Here is a 20,897-nt window from a genome sequence, read left to right as displayed (position 1 = left end):
AGACAGTTAAAAGATAAAACAAGTTTTTTTCAATTTCAGTTAAAAGGTATTTTTAATTAATATACCTGGATTTACAGGTATTTTTCTACATTATTTTTATAGCTTTTTATAAAATTTTATATTAGTTTGAATATTTGTACTGTTAGTTGAATTACTTGTACAATTAAAATAATTACAAGCAATATTGCTTAGTATTTGAAATGTTTACTTAACATTTTGTAAGTAGTTGACTCTTTGGTTGATTTCCTTTTTTTTTTTTTTTTTTTTTTTTTTACTATTTTGATGTCCTTATTTTTATAAGCTCTAAAATCAGAAAATTATTTGTTGACAAACATTATATATCACTAGGTTGCATTCACAAACACACTGTATGAAAACATCTAAAATAGCTTAATATGTAAATATCTAATAAAACTTGTTTTTTATTTGATACAGATAAATTTATAACATTTAGTCATTCAGACTAAGACATGGTTATTTTGGACATCTTGAAGCAAATATGTAGTAGAAAGATATGAAATGCTTGTTCTTTGATGAGCAAAGACATTAATGTTGGGACTAAGGACACAATGATTTTTTAAATTGAACTTGTGCCATTTAAAGTGAGATATATACTTCTTTTTTTTTAAAAAATTGAACAACTTTATTTTAAAAAAACAAAGATAAATGTACAAATTTTAAGCATTTTTACATAAAAGTACATGAATACATTTTTGTCAGTACTTGATTTTTTTAAAGGTTTGATAATATGCATTAAAATCTTACTAGTTACAATGAGCATAAAGTACATGTAAAACAATATGTAACTTGGAAATAGTTAAAGTTTTCTTGCTATGTAAAGATTAAGCATAATGGTTTTTCATTTTCTTTTTCCTTTTTTTTTTTTTTTTTTTTTTTTTTGGCCTTTGTTTTTTCTTGAACTTCATATAGTCTGTGAGTTGTTTCTGGGGTGTTCACAGCTATCCTGGGTTAATATCCAATTATCAGTGACTGCATATTATGTCTGTTCTTTTGTGACTGGGTTGCCTCACTCAGGATGATATTCTCTAGATGCATCCATTTTCTTAGAATGTCATAAAGTCATTGTTTCTGATAGCGGAGTAGTACTCCATTGTGTAAATATACCACATTTTTGTATTCATTCATCTACTGAAGGACATCTGGGTTCTTTCCAGCTTCTGGCTATTATCAATAGGGCTGCTATGAGCACTGTGGTGTATGTTGGAGCATCTCTGGGATATATAGCCAGAAGTGGAATAGCTGGGTCCTCAGGTAGAACTATGTCCAATTTTCTGAGGAACCTCCAGACTGATTTCCAGAGTGGTTGTACCAGTTTACAACCCCACCAAAAGTAGAGAAGTGTTTCTCTTTCTCTGCTGCATCCTCACCAGCATCTGCTGTCATCTGAGTTTTTGATCTTAGCCATTCTGACTGGTGTGAGGTGGAATCTCAGGGTTGTTTTGATTTGTATTTCCCTGATGGCTAGGGATGTCAAGCACTTCCTTAGATGCTTCTCAGCCATTCAATATTCTTCAATTAAGATTTTTTTGTTCAGCTCTGTACCCCAATTTTTATAGGATTGTTTGATTCTCTGGTGTCTAACTTCTTGAGTTCTTTGTATATATTGGATATTAGACCTTTATTAGATGTGGGGTTGGTAAAGATCTTTTCCCAATCTGTTCGCTGCCATTTTGTTTTCTTGACAGTGTCCTTAGCCTTACAGAAACTTGGCAATCTCATTAAGTCCCATTTTAAAATTTTTGGTCTTAGAGCACAAGCCATTGGTGTTCTGTTCAGGAAATTTTTCCCTGTGCCTATGTGTTCTAAGGTTTTTCCTACTTTCTCTTCTAATACTTTCAGTGTACCTGGTTTAATGTGGAGATCTTTGATCCACTTACACTTGAGCTTTGTACAAGGAGATAAGAAAGGGTCTATTTTCATTCTTTGCATGGTGAGTGCCAGTTGGACCAACACCATTTGTTGAAGAGGTTGTCCTTTTTCCATTGAATGTTTACAGCTCCTTTGCCAAAAATCAGGTGACCAAATATGTGAGGGCTCATTTCTGGATCTTGTATTCTATTCCATTGATCCACGTGCCTATCTCTGTACCAGTACCAAGCAGTTTTCAGCACAACTGCCTTGTAATATAGCTTGAGGTCAGATATGGTGAATCCCGCAGATGTTTTCTTGTTGTTGAGGATGGATTTTGCTATTCTAGGTCTTTTGTTATTCCAGATGAAATTGCACATTGCTCTTTCCAGCTCTATGAAGAATTAATTGGGTTGGAATTTTGATGGGGATTGCATTAAATCTGTAGATTGCTTTTGGTAAGATGGCCATTTTTACAATGTTGATTCTATCAATCCATGAGCATGGGAGATCTTTCCATCTTCTGAGATCTTCCTCTATTTCCTTCTTTAGAGGTTTGAAGTTCTTGTCATACAGGTCCTTCACTTGCTTAGTTAGAGTCACACCAAGGTATTTCATATTGTTTGTGACTATTGTGAAGGATATCTTTTCCCTAATTTCTTTCTCCACGTTTGTCCTTTGAATATAGGAAGGCTACTGATTTGTGTGAGTTAATTTTATATCCAGCCACTTTGCTGAACTTGTTTATCAGTTGTAGGAGTTCTCTGGTGGAATTTGTGGGGTCGCTTAAGTACACTATCATGTCATCTGCAAACAGTGATGGTTTTACTTCTTCCTTTCTGATTTGTATCCCTTTGATTTTCTTTTGCTGTCTAATTGCTCTGGCCAGGACTTCCAGTACTATAGGTAGTGGAGAGTGGGCAGCCTTGTCGAGTCCCTGATTTTAGTGGGATTGCTTCAAGTTTCCCACCATTAAGCTTGATGTTGGCTATTGGTTTGCTGTATATTGCTTTTATTATGTTTAGGTATGGGCCTTGGATTCCTGTTTTTTTCAAGACTTTTAACATGAAGGGTGTTGAATTTTGTCAAATGCTTTCTTAGCATCTAGTGAGATGACCATGTGGTGGTTGATTTCCTTTTTAAAAATAGTTTTATAAGCATATATTAATTATAACCAGTGTGACATTTTCATACAGTGCAAATTTTGATCACAGTTAGTTTTGTTTGTGCCCCTCTCATTTCTTATAATCTTGCTTTTTCCAACTAGCCCCTTTCTAGTTTCATGGTGTGTGTGTGTGTGTGTGTGTGTGTGTGTGTGTGTGTGTGTGTGTATGTGTGTTTGTGAGAGACTTAGTGAGTTTCATTATAGTGTTTATAGGAGTGTGGTTGACAGTGTGCAGTGTTCTATTGGAGCATAAATACCTTTTCAGTGACTACATCACTGAAGAAAATGTCTATGCTATCCTATCAGATTTGGTAGAATTATTGAACCATATTAATGCCTTTTCTTTTGCCGTGCTTACTTTCTCACTGTAGATTAATACTTGGTTATCCAACCTTGTAGTGTCCAAATAACTTTATTTATAACTTGACTTCTTAGCATAATTATTAAAGATGGCCAGTCATGATGGCATAGCATTTGAGAGGCAGACAACGTGGCCAGCCTTGTCTACATAATGAATTCCAGGATAGCCAGGGCTATATAGACAGACCCTGTCTCAAAAAACCAACTAACAACTAACTTGCCATCATGGTGGTGGTGCATGCTTTTAATTCCAGAACCTGAGAGGCAAAGGCATGTGGATCTGTATTGAGTTCAAGGACAGCCTGGTCTAGAGTGAGTTCCAGGATAGCTAGAGATACATAGATAAACAGTGTCTTGTGAAACCAATCCCCACAACCCCCACCACCAACAAAAAAACCATCAACCAACCAACCTGCCAGCCAACCACCACCACAAAACCCAGTTAACCAACCAACCAACTAACTAACCAAACAGCCAACCAATTAAACCTCTAATATAATGGTTAATGACAATTTCTTTTATCTAATTAAAAAATTCCTTTAGTATACAGGTTTTATTTTTAAATCATTGCACTTACCTTCTTTCTTTAGAATTTTTGAATGTTGTAGATTAAGGAATAGTCTTAGTACTTTTAAATATCTTTATTTCATATTTATAACAACTTTTACTTCTAAGTAGCTATTATATATTACATTGTAATTTCAATACTTTGCCATACTAGATTATTTTTATGAGAAGTTTGTATAAGGAATTTTAGAACTGAAGCATCACTATATGTATTGTGAAAACATGAAATAAAACACTGTGCTTTTGGGAAATCTCTAATTACTATGAGGGGAAAAGTTAAAGATATAACATAAAACCATTGGGGCAATAGTATCCAGGATGAGGGGATATGGAAAATTATGTTAAAGTATTAAGGGAAAAATATCAAAATTTCTTTTTTTTGTTTAGGTTATATTTATGAACAGCATGATAATATTTATATTACAGTTTAAAAATATAAATACATATTCATATTTTTTACATATTTATATATTTGAGGTGAATGCTCAGGTTTCTTATTGAATGTTAATGTTGATACCAAAAGGAAGCAAAAGAGTAGGTAAGGTACTAAGGAAGCGTTGGATAGTATGAGTAGATTTTAAGGTATGGAGAAGCTTTGGGTAGTTGTGTTGATAGAATGTTGAAAATACTATGTATGGGAGTGCAAATTAAAAATTACATGTTAAGAGCACTGGCTGCTCATTCCAAGGTTCCAGAAACCACATGATAGCTGATGTCCTCTTCTGTCTTGCAGGCATACATGTAAATAGAATACTCACATGCATAAATAAATAAATCTTTAAACAATGTAAAAAGTGGGAAGATTATGCTTCAAAGACTTTATAAAATTACTACTGAATTCACAGAAATAACAATAAGTACTGTAAAGCACTACTTTTCCTGGTAGCAAGAATGAAAGTGTGAAAGCAAGAAAATAGGTATAGGAGTTAGAGATGAAATATGAGTAATGCAAGGTCTTGATAATTTAAGGTGGAAAAAACAGTAGGGATTGTTTCATGCAATCAAATATGACCCAGTTACACAATAAGATGGAGAATGGTATTACAAAGTACCTACTGTTGAATTTTTATGCAATGTTCAGAATGAATCTGAAAAAAGGTCCATTCTTTAAATTTGAAGAGAAGCTAATAAACCAGATAAGTTTAGGAATTAATCAGTTTTGATAGAAAAGTATACACCCAATTCCAAATTATTTTTATGTGGACTCATTGTTTATTTTGCTTTATGAGTTTTGGATTCATTTGGCTATAACTTAACCTAGAAACATGAGTGTTAATATTTATCCATTATTACTTTTGCATAGTTGACTTAGACTCTGTATAAGCTTCTTTTAAAGTGTTAATCTATCTTTTTTAGTGGTGTATGTATTCATTTAGCAGCATAATAGTAGCAGTTTCTCTGTAGGCTTTATATCCTGTTTAGTTAGCCATAGGCTTTTATCCTGATAATGGCGCCAGATATGGGTTGGTTCTTCTTTTTAAATACCACTATGCTTATTTCTTCTTCTTCCTACTTTTTAATCTAGCTGTTAACACACTTTATTTTGTTTATTTTAGAAGAGATGACTAAATTAAAAAATAACAAAGAAGTGGAACTTGAAGAATTGAAAAACATATTGGTAAGTATATATTCTTACTTAATATCATGTAATTACTTTAAAGATAATTTTGAAATTACTAGCCTATATTTTCAAATTATACATACTTCATTCTAATTTTTCTCCTAAATATAAAAAATTTAATTTGCTTTTGAGTAAAACTGCTGTTTTGCATATATATATTTTTATAGATTTTATTAACTATCTTGGCCAGAATGTTTATAATATTTAAATATGTTGACAATACACTTAAAATCATAGAAGTATGAATATTATATCATATCACAAAGATTCAGTAGACACACTTGACCTACATCTTCTTGAAATTGTTTTCAGTTTTTTTTTCCAGTGTGATATTGGCTATGGGTTTGTCAAATATAGTTTTGCTACACTGAGGCATTATCCTTCTATATCTAATTTATTCAAGGATGTTATCAAAGGCTTTCTCTGTGCCTCTTGAAATGATTATGTGGTTTATACTCTTCATTCTTTTTATGTACTACATTATATTTATTGATTTGCATATGTTGAACCATTCTTGCATTACTGAAATGAAACCTGCTCAATCATGGTACATAATCTTCTTAATGTGATACGATTTTGATTTGCCAGTATTTGAACTTATGTTTGTTAAATATTTTTGTCTATATTATCCTTTTTGTTGTCTTCTTACCAAGTTTTGATAGAAGGGTGATATAGGATTTGTAAAGTTATTTATAAAATTATTAAAGAAAATTCTATGGGCTACTGGAAAGAATATATATTCAATAGCCATTGGATGGGATATTCAGTTAATGTGTATTAACATTTGATCTCTGATACAATTTTATTATGTGTGTAGTTTATTATATACTTTTTTTGGTCTAGATGATATCTGAACAGAATTGGACATTGAAGTCACTTATTATTACTGTATCTTGGCCTGTCCATTCATTTGTTTTCAGTAGATTTTGTTTTATGAAATTGGGTGCACTAATATTTGATGCACATTTATTTCCATTCATAGCTTATTGTTGTATTATCATCTTTATTAATGTGTAGTGACCTAGTTTTTGGCTTGAAGTCTGCTTTTTCAGATACTACTATTACTCCTCTGCTTGTTTTCAGTTTCTACTTGCTTAATATGTCTTAAAAACTTGCTTAAAAGAACTTAGGATGTGTACTTAGGATTGTGATTGATGTAAGTGTATGTGGGAATATCTGCATAGGCTTGTAGTTGATCTGGCTATAAGTGGGAATATATGTACAAGTATGTAGTTAATATGACTGCTTTATAGCTCAATTGTATTGTTTGGTTATTCCAGTGCTGGCAAAATTAAGAGACTTTCATACAACATTTTATTATTAAAATCAGGAAAATCAAAATACCAATGATGATATGGAGATATGCACATGTATGCCCATATCAAATGAAAGTTCAAGAAATAGAAGTCAGTATGTACTGTGACTTTAGCTCAGAGCTACAGTGCTTGCCTTGAATCTGCAAGAAGTCTAACCCTCCTCTCCCCAAACATCTGTTTAGAAAGAAAAATCTGTATTATCTGCTACATCATGTCCAAATTAGAACCTGGAATTAAACTTATCTTGAGCAATGTATTATTGTACTACTTTATTATCATTCTGAAGTTAATAATACCATGCAAAGAAAATAGCTTTATTTTGTTTACATTTGTTTCTCTGTGGACAACAAAAAGGTATTAAGCAAAATAAGTACTGTAATATGTTATATTCAGAGCTGTTTAATAAATGTTTGCTGTCTTAGTGTATTTACTACACACACACAAAACGATAGGTAGAAGGCATTTTGGTAACATGAATAATTCAGCAAAACAGTAGTAAGTTCTCTACTAGGGCCTATTATATTTTTAGTCATGGGGTTTTCACTAGGTTTACCACACTAAGCATGAAATCAGTCCTTGGACCTGCTTCATACCTTATCATTTGGTTATCCCTATTACAGTGGTTATCCCCATTCACTTATAGACACATCTTGGTAGGCAGGTCAGTATTTTAGTACACAGGATTCAATGCTGGGAGAGAGACCATTGATGTCTTTTATCCAGGAACTTGTATTTTTCCTAACCCTTCTAATTAAAATTGGTTCCTTGGGTTGGAAGACTGTAGGTTTTCATATAGTTTTTCATGTACTACTCATTTTGGATAAGCCTTCTGCCACCTCCTTATTTCCCTATTCCCACTACCCATCCACAACTGATTTATCCTCAGTGAATGTGTTTACCTTTCTCTTTAGTCTGAAATACTCTTTTCATTATCGTCTATAGAAATGGCTCAATAATAATACATTGTTTTTATAATGATAAATTTCACCTTTAATTTTTATAATTATTTTTATTTTATGTCTGTGTGAATGATTACATGTATGTATATATGCATGCATGTATATATGTATGTATGTATGTATATATGTAATCTAAATATATACTTAGTGTCTGTAGAAGCCAGGGGAAGGCATCTGATTCCCTGGAACTAGAGTTACAGATATTGTGTGTTAGCCTCCGTAGTAGGTGCTGTAAACTATTCTTTACTATTTCTATGCTATTTGTATCTTCTTTGAAGACCTTTGTTACTTTTTACAAGTAGACTTTTGAGTTATTTTTCTGACATTTTAGCCATTTTAAAATTGATTGATTAGTTGATTGATTGATAGTGTGTATCTGTGTGATGACATATGTGTGGAAATTAGAGGACAGATAACCATGTGGTTCTAGGGATCAAACTCAGGTCATCAGGTTTGGTAGTAAATTCCTTTACCTACTGAACCATCATACTAGCCAGTTCAATTTCATGTATTTGGATTTAATAATAGATATGTTATGATCTGTTATAGGGCCTGCTTTAGGGTCCGATGTACAATTAGAGCTGCCTTCTTTGGTCCAGCTAAGGCTTGTTTTCCCAGTGTAGGGGAATGCCAAGGTGCTGAGGGGGGAGTATGGTTGGGAGAGGGAGCACCTTTATGGATGCAATGGGAGGGGGAAGGGGAGGGGATTGCGGGAAAGGAGATAATACTGAACTATAAAAATTAATTATTAAAAAAAACCAAAAAACCCCAATAGAGTTGCCTTCAATTTAGGAATTTTCTTTCTTTGTATATCAAAAATCTTTTGGCCAGATTTAGCAGCTGTGGGCAGTGCGGTTTCTAATCTAGAGGCTCTTCAGCTTGAACACAGAACACTACTAATGTCTGATTATTGAGTATCTCCTAAATGCATGGGAAGAAAACATAGCATTGAGATCTGTACTATGTTGGGCTGGAGAGATGGTTCAACTATTAAAGACTGGGTTCACAACCAAATATATGAGATTTGTACTGTAGGTTCATTCTCAGTGCATTCTTTCCCACACAACATTCAATATTATATAGGAGGGAGGTGGTTGTAGAAATTGCAAGGTTAGGTAAAATAATAGCATCATCCAAATTACCTCAACCAAACTTCAGAGTTTTTAGTCCTAATAGTGAACTGTTGAGTAGATAGGTAGTCTCAGGAGTTCAGACATTCACTAACTTCAGACTTAGACCTTCAATCTCCACAGCTATTCTTAAGTAGTATTTTTTATCATGGAAGGTGTGGCTACTGACTACTGTACTCTTCATTGCCTGACCCTCCAGCTCTCCCAAATTTCTTAAAATACCGTTCTCCATCATAATTGTTGTCTCACATCTAAGGGCAGGCTATTGCCTGGCTTTCTAAATTGTGATTATGCCTAGAATAGCTTACAACCAATAGACTAATTTTCAAGATGGTACACAGGGACAACCATCCAAGACAAGAAGAATGACAAAATGGGCCTCTTTTCCAGTACCCATTGTCTTATCAGATTTAATATTGCATCCAAGTTTTAGCAAGCATTGTGAACTTGGTGTGTGTGAAAGACTGGCAGTCTCTTCTCTAGGGCTTTCTGGCTTACCCCGTGGATAAAGCTCTGTCTTCTTTCAGTGCTGGAGCATCAACTGGAGCAGTGCATTATCTATTTCTGTTTGATGCTTAGCCTTTCTGTTTTCTTGTGTCTTTCAACAATACTTTGTAATTTTCATTGCTCTTGGAATTATTTACTTCTTGTAATAGAGTCTGACTTTCCTAAGCTTGGCCTTTCTCATTTACCCTGTTCTGTTTTACTACAGAAATCTGTTTTTAAATAAATAATTTATTTTTTTTTTGTCCCAGGGCTCTTCATTATTCTTTTTGTCAAATTTTGGTTTTGGAATTTACTTAATAATGACTGTTTTTCTCTGAGGCAATTTTAGCCAACAAAATACACTGTAGTTCTTTATATTATTCTTTGGGCAGTTTCAATATGTATGTATTTTGACAATCATGCTTTTATTTTCCTACTGTTTTTAGGCAGAAGATCAAAAACTTTTAAATGAAAAGAAACAAGTTGAGAGGCTTGCTGAAGAATTACGAGGGAAAGAACAAGAACTAAGTTTCCTTTTGCAAACCAGAGAGGTTTGTTAAAATACGTTTGTTTACAATGTTTTGTTAAGAGAATATAGATTTATAAAATATAGTATCGTGTAGTTATTTGCTTTGTGAAGGATTTCTTTACATTTTTTGAAAGTATGTGTTCCCATTATATTTAATGTGCTAATGACTGCTTTGAAATATACCTGGGGAACCTACATATTGTAATATGGGAGAAAAGGTCAACATTTAAGAATCCAACTTACCACGGGCTGGAGAGTTGGCTGAGTGTTTAAGAGCACTGACTGATCTTCTAGTGGACATGAATTTCAGCAACCACATGGTGGCTCACAATCATCTTTAATGGGATCCAATGCTCTTTTTTGGTGTGTCTGAAGACAGCGACAATGTCCTCACATAAAATAAGTAAAATCTTAAAAAAAATAATTTAGCCTGTGTATAATGTTGTAGTTTATAATAATTCTATTTCTTGTTATCTTTAGTATTTCTTGATACATTTAAATTTTAGCCCTTACTAAGCTGGATTCATATACTGTTTATAGTGTTTATATTTAAACTTAGCTTTTAATTTAAAATATATTCATAGACCTATAAAAGAATTAGAACTGCTTTTTTATAATAGTAAGCACATCTTAGTCTGTAAGACAGTGTTTGACCACACTAATATACTTTTCCTTACTAATAACGAATTTTAGTCCCAGTGTAGTGGTGGTACACTATTTCATCCTAATATTCTATAGGTAGAGGCAGTTGGTCTCTGTGAGTTTGAGGCTATCCTGCTCTGAATAGAGTTCCAGGCTATCTAGGGTTATATGGTTGAAGTCTGTCTCAGGAAAACAAACAAAAACCAATTAGCTAACGGTAAACAAAAGTAATATAAAATTTTAATTGGAATTAATTACTTGGTAGAATAAAATGGTTAAAAATTATGTGTAAACTTTGGCCTGAGATTTAGGATGTCAAAATATAATTTACTTGTATTGAATTTGTCATTGTAAGTTTAAATCTGTTTATTTTATGTTTATGTTTTATTGGAACTTCGGATCCAATTACAGATAGTTGTAAGCCACCATGTGGTTGCTGGGAATTGAAACTCAGGGCCTCCAGAAGAGCAATCAGTGTTATAATTATTAACCTCTGGGCCATCTCTCCAGCCCTGAATTTGTCATTGTTAATTTTAAAAATTAAAGTGATTATCACATTGTCTACTTAAATTAAAAAAATATATATACATATACATACATACATACATACATACATACATACATACATACATACATATATATATATATATATATATATATATATATATAAAATCCTAGTACTTTGGAGAGAAAAGCATGAAAATCAAGAGTTCAAAGTCAACCTCATTTTACACAGTGAGTTTGAGACTAGCCTGTGCTGAATGAGACCCTGTCTTAGAAATATTTTTTTAATATCCTGCCAAATTTTCCACTGTATTGCTTGATTACTTAGAGCAACCATATCTTTTTTAGTTTTTCTCTTTTTTTTTGAGATTGTCTGCGGAGCTCTTGCTTTCCTGGAACTGTGTAGACCAGGGTAGCTTTGAACTTATAGAAATTTACCTGCCTCTGCCTCTTGAGTTTCCAGGATTGTGCCACCATACCCACCCTGTGACTTTTATATGAAGAAAAAGCTGATAGAATATCTGTCATAAATATATACATTTATTTTACAGAAAAAAGTCCATGATTTGGAAGTACAAGTAACTGTCACTAAAACAAGTGAGCAGCATTATTTAAAACAGGTTGAAGAAATAAAAACTGAGCTTGAAAAAGAGAAGTACGTTTTTCACCAAACTATATACAGTTTAATTACTAAGCTTTATGGTAAAAGTAAATAGTGTTTATTATTTATATCAGTGAATTTGAAATTGAGTGGTGGTGCACAAATATAATCTCAATACTCAGGAAGCCGAAGCAAAAGAGAATTATAAATTCAAGAACTGTGCTTTGTAGTGAATAACTTTCTTTGTGTTAGGAAGATTTGTATAATTTATGTAATAGAATAAATAACAAATTTAAATCATTTCATATCAGTGTATAGTTTTCTCTTGGTGTTTATGAGCATTGGTTCAAGAAATTCTGAACATAAACAAATCTGCAGATTCTCAAGTCCTATATACAAACAGCACAGTACTTATATAAACTATACATAGCCTCTTTCAACTAAGTTTTAGCTCATTTTTTTTGAAATTCATCTTTTATTTTTTTAAGCTTAATTAATCTCATTTATTTCCTGATAATTTGTGTGTGTTTTATTGGCTATATTTTATTTACATTTCAAATGTTAACTTCTTTCCTGGTTTCCTCTCCATAAACCCTGTTTCATCCTCTCTCTCCCTGCTTGTACCACCTACCCACTCTCTCCTGCCTCCCCGCCCTGACATTTCCCTACACTGGGGCATCTATTCTTAGCATGACCAAGGGCTTCTCCTCCCATTGGTGCCCAACAAGGCTATCCTCTGATACATAGCAGCTGGAGCCATGGTCTATCTATGTGTACTCTTTGGATAGTGGTTTAGTGCCTGGGAACTCTGGTTGGTTGGTATTGTTGTTCTTATGGGGTTGCAAACACCTTCAGCTCCTTCAATCCTTTCTCGAACTCCTTCATTGAGGATCCATTCTCAGTTCAATGGTTGACTGTGAACATTTGCTTCTGTATTTGTCATGATCTGGCAGAACCTCTCAGGAGACAGCTATATCAGGCTCCTGTCAGCATGCACTTCTTGGCATCAGCAACATTGTCTGGGTTTGATAGCTGTATATGGGCTGGATTTCCAGGTGGGGCAGTCTCTGGATGTTTGCTCACTTCTAAACTACGTATAGTACTAAATATATATAAATTCTATAAAAATGTTTGTTCTACTGCATTCAGGAAATAATGGCAAGAAGTTTATATGCTCAGTCCAAACATACTTTCCTGAACAGTTTCATCTCTAGATGAATAGGGAATACAGAAGGTCTAACATTAATTTTGGGGAGGCATTTAGTTTTCCATAAATATAATTAGATATGTTGATAAAATTTCAATGTAAATATTTATTTCTAGTGTTACCCAAATATTCAATGGAAGGGTTGCACTTATTCAGAAGTTTTGTTTGGTAATGATTTATCATGAGGAAAGAAGTAAATTTAAATGCATGTTGATGGTAAACATTATTTTTTCCTTTGATTGCTTCTCAGGAATAGAAAAAAATGGCAAGTAAAGTATTAGGTATGATGCTTCATGCCTGGAATTCTAACATTTGGGAGGGTGATGTGTAGCAGTAAATATTAAAACATGTAAACAATTCACCAAACCACGCTACCACTGGCTACTCTCTGGCCCCAGCAGTGATCTCTTCAATGGCTAGGCCCAGCAGTGGCTACCCATCTAGTTCCCATGGCAGGTGGCTGCCATATTAAATTAAAAAAAAAAGGCCAGACTATGCCAGGCATTGGCAGGTCAGTGGGGGTGTTCTAATCTCATCAGAATCTCTGGCCCAGAGAGTTCCTGAGATGTCTCCACCCAGCTTGCTAATTCTCTTGGCAGGTTGCTGCCATGCCAGCCCCATGCAACACCACCTGTCTTGCTGTGGACTCTGCTCAGTCACAATTCTCAGTAACCTGGTAAAATCAAAACTCTAAAGGCTTGTAATTTATCAATTAGATTTATATCAGTAAATTCTCCACAAAGCATTCATAAAATAAACTCAGAGATAATTAATATTGATATAAACTGCCCACCTAGATAAGACAAATTGTCATGCAATAATCCATCCCTTATAAGATATTCATAGCTACCTGTGGCTATTTAAAGCCACATGGATCTGAGTCATCCTTCTCTTCATCTTCCTTTCTTCTCACTACTCTCTATTTGCCTCTCAAAAACTCTGTGCCTGCCCTCCTTTCTACTGTCCAATCACAGGCCTTGTCTTATCTTGTGCCTGCCCTCACCTGCATATAGGCATCAATATACATGGAGGAAGAAGGGTTGCTGTGAGTTTGAGGCCATCTTAGTCTACATCATGAGTTCCAAGACTCACTTTTTCTTGTAGCTCCATTCCCTCCTTCTGATATTCTTTCAACATTTTTTTTAGGAGATCTAGATAACTTCATTAAAAATCCCCATAAGAATGGAGTGGTTATTTATATTTTAGTACCAACTTACATTATTCTTGCTATATTTGCTCTTTAGTCTCTCATTACTTAGGAAAAAAATGCCTCTATTTTATCTGCTGAGTTTCCAGTATTATTAAGTAGGAGGAAGCAGTAGATGCTTCTGAAATAATTTGGTATTGCCACATCCTACATATCCTTTATTTAAAATAGATACTGGTTTCAGCTAATAGTAACAGTAATATCTCTTTCACTATGGAACATTTGCGACTTTGTAAGAATGGTTGCCTTTAGTTACAAATAGCTCATGCCTCAGGGACTATTATTCTAATTCAAGTTTCAGAAGTTTGAAATAGAATATTAGATATAAAACAATTTGAAAAATGTGTGCTTCATATTTTTAGAAGGAATGAGAGTATTGAGAATGTGACATGAAATGTTAATATGGAAATAATTAATATATATTTGAACAAATGATATAATGAAGCAGCATGAAATTATAACTTTGCTTCAAGAATTAATGGCCAATATTTGTATCCTGCCTTTTCCTTTTATTAAGATTATTTTGAATTAAATTTTATATGTCATGTTTAATTCTTTTTATATGTTTTTTTTAAATAGACATAAGACTACTGAATTAACTGCAAGCCATGACATGCTTTTGCTTGAGAAAAAAAAATTGGTACAAGAAGCAAGTGATAAGGACCTAGAACTCAAGAAACACCAAGAAGATATCATTGTGAGTTGACAGAGTTATCAGTGACTTTGCTTTCTTACCTTCAAAATTAGAAGGACTTGAAAATATATGATCACTGAATACCCTTTTAGCTTAAAAAGTTTCATTATTTCCGAGTTGATTTTTTAATTTTTGGAGGAAAAGCTGCATAGTATTGTGTGATATGATGATCCTGGACAACAAAAAATAGACCACCAATATATGAAGTTAATATAATTTTAAGCATTAACAGTTGTATTTAGTAACATTGTATTTAGTCATAGATTTCTGTGGCAGATATAATAATGAATAATCTTGTCATTTTTCTTCAAGAACATATGAATTAGTATAAAAATATTGTTTTAATATTTTAAGTAAAATAGTATATCATATATTTTGATAATGTGATAAAGTGTTATTTGAGTTCATCAGTTCACTTCTGCCTTTATGGAAGAGAAGTTGTCAGAGAACAACATTGATTTTGGTTCTTGAAATAGAAATTATGAATTTTGTAGTTAATGATTAATGAAACATTATAAGTAACATATAAAAGCCTCAAAGTACCACTGGAAAATTAAACATTTTATTAACTGCTATATATTATTAGGATTGTTATCAATACAAGTCTGTAAACTAGAATTATACAAATTAAATAGCTTTCTATTAGCTTGCATTCTATTTCTGTGATAAAACCTATGAAGAAAGTAGTTTTGGGTCAGGGGAAGTAGGTTTGTGTAGGTTAGTGCAACTGAGTAGAATGGGCCTGAAGCAAGAAGTAGGTCAAGAAGTATAATACCTTGAAAAAAATCTCATCTTGAGACTGAAATCTCACCTTGAAATCAGTAGGAATAAGGATGGCTCCCTTCCTGTTCTCAGTTTGCATACATCACAACACCCCACCTCCATTCTTGGAGAGGTCATATTAGCCTCTTAGTCAAATTACAGGTTTAAGTACCCAGAATCCCTCTTCATGCAAATAAAGCATTCCCAGTTCCTCAGCTCTATCCCACAATGTTAACTGTCATTGAAAAACTTCTACCCACTCCCCAAGGTTTATATAGCCCCTGTTACCCTGGAATAAAAAGAGCTGCTGTTTATGGAATATCGTCTGGATTTGTTTTACGAGCCTCCTTCCCATAAGCGCTCACAATTTAAGCAAAAAATGTTTAAAATCTGTACATTTATCTTTGTTTTGTAAAATAAAGTTGTTTTTTAAAAAAAAAAAACAAAAAAAAAAAACCCTCACAATTAATGGTGCCTGAATACCGTGAGGGCAGAAACAGCCTGGCCCACAGAGGTTTATTTGGCTTACATATCTCAAGCATAGTCCATCATGAAGGGAAGTCAAGGCAGGAGCTCAAGGCACTAACCTTGAAATAGGAACTAAAGTAGAGGCCCTGGAGAAGTACTCATTACCAGCTTGCTTCTTGGGGTTTGTACAACCACTTTTTTTTTTTTTTTTTTTTTTTTTTTTTTTTAAATAGACTCTAGGACACCTGCCCAGGGTGGCACGGGTCTATGGGCTAAGTCCTCCCACATTAATCATCAGTCTAGAAAATGTCTCACAGACTTGCCTACAGGTCAGTCTTATGGAGGCATTTTTTGACTCTTAATTTGTGTTAAGTTGATCAAAAAATAATTAGTACACTTACCTTATTTTTTTATAATGAAATAAAATTTATGTTGAGAAATGACGGTTTTAAATATTAATTTCACTTATATTTCTGTTGAAGAAGAATGATTAACATAAGCATTGTTGATTATCCTTATAGAATTGCAAAAAGCAAGAAGAAAGGATGTTGAAACAAATAGAAAATTTGGAAGAAAATGAAATGCATTTAAGGCAAGTGTTTGTCTCTCTCTCAAAAAGAATTTTAGAATTCCTTTTTTTATTGTTGACTATTGTATAAAGTGAAAATATTAGGTATAATTTAATGATTTTAAATCCTGTCTAAAATTATAATAAATTTATAGTTCAATAATTATTTTAAAGCATCATAAATCTTAATTTTTTAAAGCTTAAAAAATTATACTAACTGTACCTAAAAATTTAGAATAAAAAATTTTCATATTTACATTTAGTATTTTCAACATTATATTTCTTGATTTTTTAAATAATAATATACTTGTATATGTAATAATAACTATTTTGGGATATTTACTGTTTTGTACTTTTCACTGTTAACAATACCGAGTAAACAAGGTGCACATGTATTTTCTTTATTTGAAATTTGAGAGAAAAACATTTTTTAAAAATTTGTTAATAAGATCATAGAAATAATGATTTCAGTGACTTGGTAATTAACTGGTTTCTAGTAATTTTTATTAATTGTAAATTGCGAAATACAGCCAAGATCATGTGAAAGCTCTGTTTCCAAAGTGTTTGAATTGTTATCTGGTAGTATCACTAATTTATTGATAATTTAAAATATAAATAACAGTTTTCATAATTTGCAGTCATTACATTTTATATAAACTAGGAATTTTTTTAATTTGCCTATAATTATTTTTTTTGTAAAATTATCTGCAAATACTGTTTAATATTTTATGGGATTTATCATTTACCATTTACTTAAACATTAAAATAACAATTATTTATTATTTTATTTATAGAATTTTTATAACTTGTTATAGAAATTTTAATTTTAGGCAATTTTTTTACTTACAGAAGTTTTAAATTTTTCTATTTGTTTTTCTTTTGTGAATTCATACCATGTTTTTATACTTAAATATTTTTGTCTTCCTAAATTCACATTCTATTCTTTCAAAATTTGTATACTGATGCATACTTTTTTTTTCTTTTAAAATTATACAAATATTTGAATCAACAGTTACTTGCAACCACATTTAGAAATTTATAACATGGTATTTTTATTATTTTATTTTGATATGGCATTTAAAATATTATTTTATTGATTCTTTTAAATTTTTTACATATTTTGACCATATTCACCCCCATCCCCTCAATTACCACTAGATCTACCCAGATCTTCTTATCTACTAAACATCATGTCATCTTTTGTTTTTCTTTAAACCTATTCGTTCCAATTTGTGTGGCCCAGATATTCATGTGTGGCTAACCCCTGAAATGTGACACCCTAAAAGAAAATTTACTGTCCTTCTCACAGCATCCATCAGTTTCCAATAGCTCCTAAACTAGGGATGGGACTTTGTGCCTGCATCTCCTGTTTATGCTGGGATTTTGTCTGACTTGAGCTTGCATAGGTCTTAGGCATGCTATTATAATCACTATGACTTCATATATGCAGCTGCCCTGTTTTGTGTCTTGTTTCCCTGCTGTCATCTACCATCTCAGGCTTTTACTATCTTTCTACTCTTTCCACAATGAATGTTTAGCCTGGGCAGAGGGTGTATGATAGAGATGTTCTATTTAGGGCTGAGTACTCTGCAGTCTCTTATTCTCCATACATTGACCAGTTATGGGGGGGGTCTGTGTGTTAACTGTCATCTATACAAAGAGAAGCTTTTCTAATGGGATAGACTGTTATACTTAATTATAGGTCTAATTAAGTTTGTAGGAGTCAATTTAATAATGTATTTAGCATAATAATAATAGTAGGAACCTAATCTTCATGCCTACCAACTGATAAATGGATAATGAAGATATGATATATTCACATAATGGAGTATTATTCAACTATTAAGAGAAAGGAAGTATGAAATTCATAGGGTAAATGAACGGAGATGGAAATGATCATCCTGAGTGAGGTAAACCATATCCAGGAAGACAATTATAATATGCTTTCTCCCATATGTAGCTTTTAGCTTTGAATCTTTAGATATGTATGTTTCATTTGGAATACACACAGTGGTCAGGAATCTAGTAAGGGACTATGAGTTGGAGGGATTTCTAGGGGTGGGGTGATAGAATGAGTGATAAAAGAGAAAGGGGAACAATGTGACAAAGAGGGTTAAGTAGGATGAGCATTGGAGGAGGGTGGGGTAGAGGAGGGAGTTAAGAAGAAGGATAAAGAACGAAGACACTAAAGACCTTTAGTAAGTCATATGAAAACTTTCTACTATAGGAGCTTCCTAAAATACATACACATACAAAAAGAATTTAAATGGAGCTCTTTATAATGGTACACAATGCCATGCTAGACAATTCAAGTTAGTAAATAATAAGGCCATAGCTAGTGATGGGGTACTTTTTTTGGAGATGCTAGCCAGTGTGACTCTATTGACTATATATACCCACTGGTATAATAGTGACATGAATGTTACAGGAGTAACCTGCCACATTTTGATTGGATTTAAGGACTTTAGAACTCATATCGGGCACCACTAACAAGGCCAAGAATCCAAAGCTAGATAGTTCATAGGTCCTAACGGAAGGGCCTTATGTAGACCAGGCTGGACTTGAACTTATAATGATCCTCTTTATCTCTGCCTCCTGGTTTCTGAGGTTGTAGGCATGAACTCCATGCCTAGCTTGTTATGCAGTTTCACTATTATCTTCTCAGTCAATCTCTCCCCCCCAACCCCCGTGTATTTTAAGTTTTTTTAAATCCATTGGTATCTTGGATGTTTTTCAGATATTGTGTGTATGTTCTTGTTTACAATTACATAGAAACTTTTGTTTCCTATGTTTGTTCAAAGAATGTGCTTTTGCAAAAAAAAAAAAAAAAAAAAAAAGAAAAGAATGTGCTTTTGCAAACTATTATTTAAAACCCTTAGACCAAATACAGAATTGTTTGGAGATAATATGAGGTATTGTGAGTAGAGGTGAGTATGGTGCTTGATTCAGTCATTGCTTAATAAATTTGCTGTTAACTATTTTCCAGATTAAAAAAAATATCTTTTGTCATGCCCATGATTGATTTTGCCATTTTGTTTACCTTTCTTCTTCAGAAGCAGTTGTTATTTACAGATTAGATATCTAGGATTAAACCACTGTACTATTTTTTTGCTTAAAATATGAAAGCATACTTTAAATAGAAGCTGTTTTTTCCCTATGATTTAAAAATGTTTAAATTCATTCACTTAGTTTTTGAGACCAAGTATATATATAGTTCAGGATGGCCTTTAACTGATCTTCCTGCCTCAGATTCATAAGTGCTGGAATTTATGGTGTGTACTACTACTCCTAAAGCAAGAGCCTGTGTATGTCATGTATGCATACTATGTGACTGTGTAGCGGCCAGAGAACCTTAGATGTCATTCTTCATATATTAGATATATTCTTCATATATCAGACTGTTGGTATATCACTATACTATTTGTCTGGATTTGAAATATGACTAGTTTGGAACTAAGTAGTTTAGAATGGCCAACAAGCAGTCATTAGGGTTCTACCCGTTTTTTTCCCTCACCAGCAGTGGGATTACAACTATGCCTTAATAATTTCTATTCTTTTATGTAGTTTGTAGAGATAAAATTCAGGTCCATATGTTTGCAAGGGAAGCACCTTATCCACTGAGCTATTTTCTTAGCTCAAGATAGTTGTTTTAAAAACAATATTTAAATTATCTGAGTAATATATTCTGAATATCTACATTTAGTATGGACTTATGGACATTTAAATATGAATTATCTATGAACAGTGAACATACTGATTATAAATTTGTATTCAAAGAATAAAGCTAGCAGTATCTCAGTGGTAAAGGTGCTCACTGCCAAGTGTTCAATTCCTGGAGTCCACATGGTGGAAGGAAAAACTGACCATTAGAAGTTGTCCTCTGACCTCCATACATGTGCTATTGAAAGTATACATTCTTTTTCTCTGTCTCTCTCAATAAATAAGCAAATAAATAAATTAATATAAAAAATTTTAAGAAAATTATATCCTGTATTCAGTTTTTGAAAGATCAAATTACTGATTACCAGTATAATAGTGATACACAGGAAAACAAGTAGAAAAATATCTTCAAGTGTCCACTGAGAAAAATCACTAATATGTTCATCTGTAATATACAATAATTTAATGAAAATATTAAAAAATTAATGTATAAATACAAAATTTCAAAGGCCAAAGGAGCACATGGATCAAGAACAGTATCTTTCATTTACCTTTTGCCTTTTTGCTATCAGTTTTCCCTAC

The 20,897-nt window shown here is 32.8% G+C and overlaps 1 protein-coding gene across 1 annotated transcript in view; it reads left to right on the top strand.

Moving 5' to 3' along the window:
• The window catches only part of SYCP1 (synaptonemal complex protein 1), a gene marked incomplete at both ends in the record, with an annotated part of 96,090 nt that overhangs the window by 34,523 nt on the left and 40,670 nt on the right, over positions 1 to 20,897 (top strand). The window contains 5 exons of the mRNA XM_080916005.1: positions 5,518 to 5,579; positions 9,920 to 10,024; positions 11,700 to 11,803; positions 14,743 to 14,860; positions 16,609 to 16,679. Coding sequence (XP_080772131.1) covers positions 5,518 to 5,579; positions 9,920 to 10,024; positions 11,700 to 11,803; positions 14,743 to 14,860; positions 16,609 to 16,679 — 460 coding nt within the window. The remainder of the gene's footprint in view (positions 1 to 5,517; positions 5,580 to 9,919; positions 10,025 to 11,699; positions 11,804 to 14,742; positions 14,861 to 16,608; positions 16,680 to 20,897) is intronic.

The sequence above is a fragment of the Micromys minutus genome, assembly GCF_963924665.1.
Source record: "Micromys minutus genome assembly, chromosome: 4".
Taxonomy (NCBI): domain Eukaryota; kingdom Metazoa; phylum Chordata; class Mammalia; order Rodentia; family Muridae; genus Micromys; species Micromys minutus.
Note: the sequence above shows the minus strand (reverse complement) of the source record. Positions and strands in the feature narration are given on the sequence as shown.